Source organism: Phalangium opilio, unplaced genomic scaffold, assembly GCF_054372755.1.
Source record: "Phalangium opilio isolate 3A_F unplaced genomic scaffold, DU_Popi_V2 ptg000225l_1, whole genome shotgun sequence".
Taxonomy (NCBI): Eukaryota; Metazoa; Arthropoda; class Arachnida; order Opiliones; family Phalangiidae; genus Phalangium; species Phalangium opilio.
In genome coordinates this window covers 165,789-175,836 of record NW_028324219.1, presented here as the reverse complement: position 1 = coordinate 175,836, position 10,048 = coordinate 165,789, and the positions used below count along the sequence as shown (strand labels likewise).

At 37.1% G+C, this 10,048-nt stretch overlaps 1 protein-coding gene across 1 annotated transcript; it reads right to left on the bottom strand.

The window, feature by feature from the left end:
• Positions 1 to 1,038: 1,038 nt before the first annotated feature.
• LOC149614063 (G2/M phase-specific E3 ubiquitin-protein ligase-like) lies at positions 1,039 to 1,404 on the bottom strand. The gene has a single exon (XM_089857820.1). It carries the CDS (start codon positions 1,402 to 1,404, stop codon positions 1,039 to 1,041), a length of 366 nt encoding a protein of 121 aa, XP_089713946.1.
• Positions 1,405 to 10,048: the final 8,644 nt, after the last annotated feature.

The window sequence follows — 10,048 nt, the reverse complement described above, 5'->3', positions numbered from 1 at the left end:
GCCTGTAATGGTCCTTAAACGTATCTGAAACGCGCCTGTAATGGTCCTTAAAAGTATCTGAAACGCGCCAGTAATGATCCTGAAAAGTATCTGAAACGCGCCTGCAATTTTCCTACGAAGTATATGAAAAGCGCCTGCATTTATCCTGCAAAGTATCTGACATGCGCCTGAAACTATCCTAAAAATTATCTGACATGCGCCTGCAACTATCCTAAAAATTATCTGAAACGCGGCTGCAATGATCCTGCAAATCATCTGAAACGCGGCTGCAATTATCCTACAAAGTATCTGAAACGCGCCTGCAATGATCCAAAAAAGTATCTAAAACGCGCCTGCAATTTTCCTACAAAGTATATGAAACGCGCCGGCAATGATCCTGAAAAGTATATGAAACGCGCCTGTAATGGTCCTGAAAATTATATGAAACGCTCCTGCAATTTTCCTACAAAGTATCTGAAACGCGCCTGTAATGATCCTGAAAAGTATCTGAAACGCGTCTGTGATGATCCTGAAAAGTATCTGAAACGCGTCTGCAATTATCGTAAAAAGTATCCGAAACACGCCTTCAATTATCCTACAAACTTAGCAATTTCTGACTGTAACATGCATACAATATATTTGGAAGGTAATGAGCCTACAAACATCCTGATTTCTTACGGGAGTTACTATTTCCCCTCTGTTTTCTAGCTGTAAGGTAACTATTTTATGACTCTAGAGTTGCTAAATTTTGTATACTGTTGTACTGAGTTTTCCAACGGAAGATATTTTTTCTGCAAAACGACTAAAATGTTCTGCATTGCTCTCTGGAATCACCTTAATTTTGTCTGAAATTGAACATTTTTCAGGTTTATTCCAGTATTTTTCCAGAATATTCCAGTTTATTTGCAATTTATTGCAGATTCTAAAAAATCTAATTAACAGCAAAAATGCAGCCGTAAATTTTTGTACGGGTGGTATCGCATCGGCACCAGTTGAAAAAATCAAACATTCTTTGACAGTCGATTTCGTGGCTCCAGCTTCACATTAAAAAATGTAATCTCAGAAGTACGCCATAACATCCATTTCTAACGTGAACTTTATCAAAGGTTCATCAGTGTAGTTCACGATGGAAAACAAATTTACGAACTCGAACGCTGATATGTCATTCTTTTGGTAACAAAATAATGGCTTGAACGCATCGATGTGTTTGCTCATAGCCTCATGTATTCCGAGTGTTTTTAAGCCGTTGATGAAACACTGTCTAGCTTCAACAGTAGTCGTAAATACGCAAAAATGTAACAAAGCTTTCAATACGCGCTCTTTGTCTTCCATTTTCAGAATCGGTTTAGTACAGCCAGCAAGATATCGAAGATCGGAAATGTTTGAAGCAGCATCTTGCAACGACTCTAGATCTTCACTGTCCATAATGGCCTTCAACTTCAATTTAATTTCGTAGTCTCCTACATCATCTAGCTAAGGTTCCAAGTCTTTCACATCTTTAACCAGTGACTTGTAAGCTAATTTCGATAAGCTTTGGGGACCCGATCCTCCATGGACCAAGGAAACGGCGGAAGCTTGACCAGAGTAGAAATACATGTTTTGAGCTTGAGCTGCAGTGTTTTGCGAAAGAATTCTAGCCTCGTTTGGTCCAGTGAAAACATGACTGTTAACCATTTCTTTTACCAACAGTCTTAGAAATTCTCTTGTCGCATCGATAGTGCTAGTACCACGGTTGTTCAAGCAATCCGTAAAGCAGACTGACATTTTGAAAGTGGGATCGTAACCCTTTCTCTTAAAAGCTCTCAATGTACATTCCATGAATTTATTGCGATTAATGGTTATACAGAAACGTTTATTTGGATCTATTTGTTCCGAAAGTTCTTTCAAAATATCTTTTATGTCGGCTGTCGCTTTAACGATTTCTGTATTCGAAACATCATCTGAAGGTATGTCATTTGGCTCGCTTTCCTCGATGATCTCGTTGAGTTCGCTTGTATCCGCATAATCATCAATAGCATATGCCTCCAAAGTCTCATCATTAAACAGCCCCAAAAATTTAGCATACTGTGAAGTCTCCGAGTTGCATTGATTCTGGGTTTGGTTACTTGCAGATTGAAGTAAGCCATCACCACTGGTCGATTGACTTAAGTAAAAGTTTGGTATACCTATTATTTCTGAACTAGCTTCGGTTATTATTGAAATAGTTGGTGTCTGGTCTAAAGTGTAATCCACCGAAGGAACTGTTGAGGAATGGTTTTGGTCATTTGACGAATTTCAACGTTTCTTGTGAGTTGGCAAAATATTTAATAGAGGCAATGAATCTTCGTCGCTTGATATATCTTGAACATATTCACTTTGTGTGTCTTCTGAACTGTCAGATGGCAGTAGTTCTACGCTGGGTCTGACATAGAGAGGTTTCTGCCGCCAAATACGATGAATTAGGGACGCGTTTAGTTCATCGCCTTCCACGTCTGCGTACACTAATGCACCACCACAGGAATTGAGAAGCTTAATTCTAGAATGGATCAATGTTGTAAAACTTTTGAGTAGCTTTGCATTTGGCAATGAATTAAACGACAACTCACTTTATTCCATCGTCTATTTTATCCCTAAATGCTCGCCTTATCTCCCTTAGAACTTCCATCTCGGTCCAACTCTTTTGAAACTCCATAGAGTCACGAATAAATTTATTTTCGTGCTAAACCTTTTTCTTCTTTCCTTTGGGGACAGTTACCGTGCTTGGTCCAAGAAGCAGAATAACAGGCATTCGGAAAGTTGGATTGCTAGAGCCAGAACAGCCTTTAAATTTATCAGATCTATCAAAAGACAAAACTAAGTAACGTCGTGGAGAGGGCAGTAAGCTGTTTCGGTCTTTTTAAAGAAGCTACTTGTTGCTACAGGGGAGGTTTAGCTTCATCAAATTATTACTTAATATTTTGAAACAAAATTTAAGTCTAGCATAATCATAAAGTTCATTTGAGGTTCAAAAGGGATTACGAGTGAGAAAAAAACGGGTCTGATGCGCTTCTTTACCAAATTAGAGAAGGAGTTACGTAATATGTAAGCCACGCCTTAAACCGTTAAAATTTGTCATATACTACATTCCCCCGTTTTCCGTTGAAATGTTAAACTTGTACTGCTTACATTTAAGCTTAAGAAAATATCCACGGTAATAATTTGAAGAAACGTTTAGAACTAAAACTACAATTAAAAGCTTACTTATTCCTGGTCATGCTAAGTTTAGGCTTGAAAACATTCCTACTGAAACTTGGTTGAAAAAGGTTTCTAAGACCATCGTTTACATTGAAATTAAGATTGCAGTGACTCGAACTCGCTGAATTACTAATTCCCGGCAAAACTGTGCACTGCGGTGGAATTTGTGTCGAAACAAGTGGTTGAAAGCTTGAGCCACTGTAGTTAGATTCTAATGCCTGGTTCCTCTGGGAACTCGATAATTCAGAAGCAGTGGGTGGGGATGATCTGGTGCCTTGATGACTACGAGCATTTAACTGTGGACCACTGGTGAAGGCTGTACTGGTAGAGGGAGAATTTTTTTCCTGTCCAGATAAGTTTGGTACTGAATAACTTGGAAAATTTGGGCGAGTAGTTGTAGTAGACGATAGCGACCTGGGCATTGGCGAGATAGTGGCAGGAGAACGTTGTTGAGAGCTTGCCGCTTCATTTATAGATCTTACAAAATCCGGTTTTCTGATTATGTTTTGTAGCGCGTCTAATGTTATTGCTCCAATATTACCACCCAATGAATTCCTATTTAAATTTTCTTCATCGGCCATTTTAATTGCCAAAATACGATTTTCAAAATTTCAGCTAAAGATTTTTACTTACTCTATCCAAACTAGCCTGATTCCAAGCGCGACTCGCCAAACAACTGAAATAGACTAAAGGTTCGGGAAAAACGAGCGATTTTGGGCTCTTTTACGACCGTGGGAAATTCCGTTCCGAGAGTAGAGTTGAAGGTCACAGTAGACCCTTTGGTAATATCCTATTGGATAGAATCCCGTTGGATCGAATTCAAATTTCTAAAATTGTAGCCAAATTTAAAACAATTTATAGCCCAAAGAGCGATTTTCTACTGAATGGGAATATTTAAATGGAAGAGCTTTCGACTGAATGGGATGGGTTTACACATATAAAATCATAGCGTTTTCCTTGAGTTGCCGGGCTCCAGTAGCGCAATGGATAAAGTGATTTGGATGATCGAAGAAGTTAAGCAGCATCTAGCGCCGTCAGTACTTGGGAGGGAGATCTCTTAATGGTAAGGTTAGATTACGTTAGGTATGGTTAGGTTAGGGTTAGACAATTTCCAAAAATGGAAGTTATTTTCTGAAATTTATTGAAGAATGTTATTGGTGAACACATATTATTTGCTGCAGTATCAAGAAGTTTAATAAGAAAATCAATTTTATTTTTAGGTTAGGTTAGGTTAGGTTAGGTTAGGTTAGGTTAGTTTAGGTTAGGTTTGGTTAGGTTAGGTTTGGTTAGGATTGGTTAGGTTTGGTTAGGTCAGGTTAGGTTAGGTTTGGTCAGGTTCGGTCAGGTTAGGTTAGGTTAGTTTAGGTTAGTTAGGTTTGGTTAGGTTTGGTTTGGTTAGGTTAGGTTAGGTTAGGTTAGGTTAGGTTAGGTCAGGTTTGGTTAGGTTAGGTTTGGTTTGGTTTGGTTAGGTTAGGTTTGGTTTGGTTTGGTTAGGTTTGGATAGGTTAGGTTAGGTTTGGTTTGGTTAGGTTAGGTTTGGTTAGGTTAGGTTTGGTTAGGTTAGGTTAGGTTAGGTTAGGTTAGGTTAGGTTAGGTTAGTAATATTTTATAAACCATTTAACAATGTTACGCCTTTTCCAAAATATTGAAACTTAGCTTCATTGACTTCTCAAATAATATGCCTTTTCCAAAACATTACTGTTATGTTAGGTTAGGTTTGGTTTGGTTTGGTTAGGTTAGGTTAGGTTAGTAATATTTTATAATTCATTTAACAATGTTACGCCTTTTCCAAAATATTGATGTTTAGCTTCATTGACTTCTCAAATAATATGCCTTTTCCAAAACATTACTATTATGTTAGGTTAGGTTTGGTTAAATTAGGTTAGTAATAATTTATAAATCATTTAACAATGTTACGCCTTTTCCAAAATATTGAAATTTAGCTTCATTGACTTCTCCAAAAATATGCCTTTTCCAAAACATTACTGTTGTATTAGGTTACGTTTGGTTTAGTATTTTCTGCAATAACAAGAAGTTTAATAGGAAAATCAATAGAAAAATAGGATTGAAAGGAAAATTCATGATTGGAAAACCGCCCAAATTGCGGTATTCGGTCTAATGGGATTCGGTGGAACGAGACATTCGATCCAATGGGATTCGACCCAATGGTAGACAATCGACCCTTTCAGTCTAATAATAATATATTACGCCTACAAAACACTTACTTATAAGGGCAACAACCTCTGTGAGATTAAAAATATTTAATGGATTTACGGAGAAAAAACAAAGTGATTATTAAATAAATAAACTTTATTTAAAACCAAAAGTTGATACGTTTGAGCCACAATGCCCTTATATAGATACGTACTATTTAGAATTGTATGAAAACCTCTTAGAATTATATGAAAACCTCTTAGAATTATGTGAAAACCTTTTAGAATTATACGAAAACCTTTTAGAATTATACGAAAACCTTTTAGAATTATACGAAAACCTTTTAGAATTATATGAAAACCTTTTAGAATTATATGAAAACCTTTTGGAATTATTTGAAAACCTTTTAGAATTATATGAGAACCTTTTAGAATTATGTGAAAACCTTTTAGAATTATATGAGAACCTTTTAGAATTATATGAAAACCTTTTAGAATTATATGAAAACCTTTTAGAATTATATGAAAACCTTTTAGAATTATATTAAAACCTTTTGGAATTATATGAAAACCGTTTAGAATTATATGAAAACCTTTATTTACAAATTATGTCTCGAACGGCGCCCCATAAACACGAAACTTACTTTATTTTGAGATGGTACTTCCTCCCACAACGTTTCATTGATTTCTCTATTTCTATATTCTTTCAACTTTAGGTTGCGTAAGCCTTCCCTAATTATTATGGAACTAATAAGTTTCTCTTTCTTCCCAAATTCTATCCTTTTATTAATTTCTCTTTCTTGTTTAGGCTTCTCTTTTAAATCTTTCCTACTGGCCATCATGCCGACAAAAACTCAAATAACGTGCTTCCAAATGCAGAAGAAACCACGTGCGGAAAACCTCCTTTCCCCTGCAACAAAAATCAACTGCGGGGACAGTACTGAATTTTAAATAGCTGGACGGTTTTTTGGAGAACCGGATTTGTGACCTTAGTCCGTACCCTACAGTGCGAAATGTCCGCCCAGATAAGTGTCTTGCTATCCCAGTATCTACGCACGTTTACTACGGTTGATTGCAAAATACACTTAATGGATACGAAATCGGTAAGCGAATTTACAAGAAATTTGCAATCAAACGGTCATATAATCAGCAGGAGAATGAACATGAAATTGGTAGTCTAGAGGACACGAAATTTGCAATGAAACGGTCAGAAAATCGGCAAGTGGATGGACGCGAAATCAACTGGTAAACGGTTATGAAATCGCAAGGTGAATAGACGCAAAAACGGCTTGCGGATGGACACCATGACGGCTGGCGAATGGACACCATGACGGCTGGCGAATGGACACGATATCGGCCGGAAAAAGACACGATATCGGCTGATAAAAAGACACGATATCGGCTGGTAAATGGACACGATATCGGCTGGTAAATGGACACGATATCGGCTGGTAAATGGACACGATATCGGCTGGTAAATGGACACGATATCGGCTAGTAAATGGACACGATATGGGCTGGCGAATGGGCACGATATCTACTGCCAAAAGGACACGATATCTACTGCCAAAAGGACACGATATCTACTGCCAAATGGACACGATATCGGCTGGCAAATGGACATGATATAGGCTGGCAAATGGACAACATATGGGATTGCGAATGGACACGATATCGCCTAGCGAATGGACACGATATCGGCTGGTAAACGGACAGTTCCAAACATTTCGATCGAAACCATAATTGGGAGGTCCCATTGGACCGCACTCTCGCACTTTTGGCGACTTTCGAAATGTGTTAAATAGCTTCAAAAGACTGCACTTATCGAAAGTGTTCATTGCTATTTAAACTCCAATAATATCAGAGTAGCAAAGAGTTATATTTTCAAACGATTTGAAGGCCTATGTAAATATAAGGGAATGGTGAAATAAGCCATAATCCGTAACATTTTCTTTGATATTATTGTAAAATTATGCTTATACGGACAAATTTGTATTAAAATCTGGGTAAATTAACATTTTACAGTTAGTTGTTGAAATATAATGGATTTTTAAAGAAAATTGTGCTTGTAGTTCAAATATACATCAGCAGAATCGTGGAACTTTAGTGGAGAATAAGTTTCGATATTATTTAGGTTTTCCTAACTTTTAACTCAACCGAAATCCTACACCTTGGGAAGTTCACGAAGAGTGTGGGAGTCGTGAGCACTTGACAAGCATGCCGCTATCCGTCCGCTGCTAGTAATCTGTCACCAAGGAGTATTATTAAAGGAAACCACACAATTCCGTAAACTTTTATCATTAAAATAAAATAACAGAAGTTTAAAATGAAAAATGGAACAAATTGAAAAAGTAGAACGTTGACATGATAATCCAGATAAATTCCAACAAACTCGACGAAGTTGGAACCTCAAAAGTAGAGAAGTCTAATTTGAGCACGCGCGAAACTTAATATATCGAAACTAGTGGACTGTCTGATTAGAGTACTAAAATAAGGAAGTCTTAGACTTATTATGGGAAAGCCAGGGGAATGTCTCATTACTAGAAAAAACCAAGGAAGTCAGGGACTGATATAATGAATAAAATAAAAAACCATGACACCTACAATGGATATCAGGTACTGAAATGTAGCGAAGCCAGCGGACAGTCCGCCGGCTTCTCTATATGAAGTCTCGCATTTTCAGTTTTAGACTGGTTATGAGACAGTCCGCTGCCTTCTCGCGTTTTCAGCTTTAGTCTGGTTATGAGAGAGTACACCGCCTTCTCTAGCCTATATTAAGTCTCGCATTTTCAGTTATAGTCAGGTTATGATACAGTCCGCCGGCTTCTATATATTAAATCTCGCATTTTCAGTATAGTCTAGCTATGAGACAGTCCGCCGGCTTCTCTATATTAAGTCTCGCATTTTCAGTTTTAGTCTGGTTATGTGACAGTCCGCCGGCTTGACTATATTAAGTCTCGCATTTTCAGTTTTAGTCTGGTTATAAGAGAGTACACCGGCTTCTCTATATTAAGTCTCGCATTTTCAGTTTTAGTCAGGTTATGATACAGTCCGCCGGCTTCTATATATTAAGTCTCGCATTTTCAGTTATAGTCTAGCTATGAGACAGTCCGCCGGCTTCTCTATATTAAGTCTCGCATTTTCAGTTTTAGTCTGGTTATGTGACAGTCCGCCGGCTTGACTATATTAAGTCTCGCGTTTTCAGTTATACTCTTGTTATTAGAGACTAAAACTTAAACGTGCGAGACTTAGAGCACTACCTCCTATATAAGAATCAAGGCCCGAGTATGCTCCCTCGTCAGATGGGGATTGAACTTGTATATAATTGTGCAGTTTCCCCGTGAGGTGGAGCTCTTTTTAGAATTCCTTATATAAAATCACGCCCGTTCGCATTAGCACAATGACTTTGACTATTTGGCCAACATTGGTTAATTAGAACTATTTTATGTTTAATATTAATAGACTTAATTCAATACCATACTTTTAATTTATAATTATAGGCCAGCTTAAAAAACAGGTGTTATTAAAGTTGAAAAATAATTTTATTAAAACTCCGTGCATCAGTTTTAATTTTAAACTTTTAATAAAAACAATATCTATTAAAATTCAAAATTATCTTTTCAAATTTTTACTTTTAAATCTCATTTAAATGAGTGAACTTAAACATCAACTTATCTTGTTTAAATAATTATATTCAGGGAACCATTTTGAACCTAAATTAAAAATACTCTTAAGAAAGAACTGAAAATTTATTTCTACATTTCTAAATTCCTATTATGAAAATAGACCAAGGGTTAAATGCAACTTTCAAATTTTAAAATTGCTTTTTAAGTCAATATTTAATACAAGCAAATCGATAATCAAATATTTAGTACTTCTTTATTATTTTGAAAGAAAAAGTTAAGGAAATTACCTTAACCAAAAGTAATATAAGAAACCTCCCTACATTATTTCTGCCTTAGCGCATAATTCACAAATGTGACGAACAAAAAGGTCTCGAGCAGTCCCTCCCAATCCGCCAAGACAACCATGAGAGCCTCTTGTCTGCTACAGACGTCACAAACACGTGATAGCTGTGACGTCAAAGTCTGGAAACGAGCGCCGCGCTGCGTCTAAATCCCGCGAATTAAAATGCCTCATTTCGAAGATAAAAAAATTCCATACTCGGGCCTTGATTCTTATATAGGAGGTAGTGCTTAGAGAAGCCGGCGGACTGTCTCATAACAAGACTAATATTTGAATGAGCAAGACTTAATATAGAATAGCTTGCGCACTGTCTCAAAACAAGAGAATAACTTGAACGAGCCACACTTAATACAGAAACCGGCGGACTGTCGCAAAACCAGACTAAAACTGAAAGTGCGAGACTTAATATATTCAAGTCGGCGGACTGTCACATAACAAGAATAAAACTTGATCGTGAAAGACTTAAAATGGAGAAGCCAGCGGACTATCTCATAACCAGACTAAACTGAAATTGCGAGACTTAATAAAGTGAAGCCGGGGGACTGTCTCATAACCAGACTAAAACTGAAAATGCGAGACTTTATTTAGTCAAGCCAGCGGACTGTCTCATAACCAGACTAAAACTGAAAATCCGAGACTTAATATAGTCAAGCCGGCGGACTGACTTAATATAATCTTGGGTAAGAAAAAAACCGGCTGAATTTAGAGCATTAGGAGGCTGTCAAGTGACTAATAAA

Excerpts from the sequence above, each read along its gene's own strand:
- LOC149614063 (XM_089857820.1), bottom strand. The coding sequence starts at position 1,404 with ATGGACAGTGAAGATCTAGAGTCGTTGCAAGATGCTGCTTCAAACATT.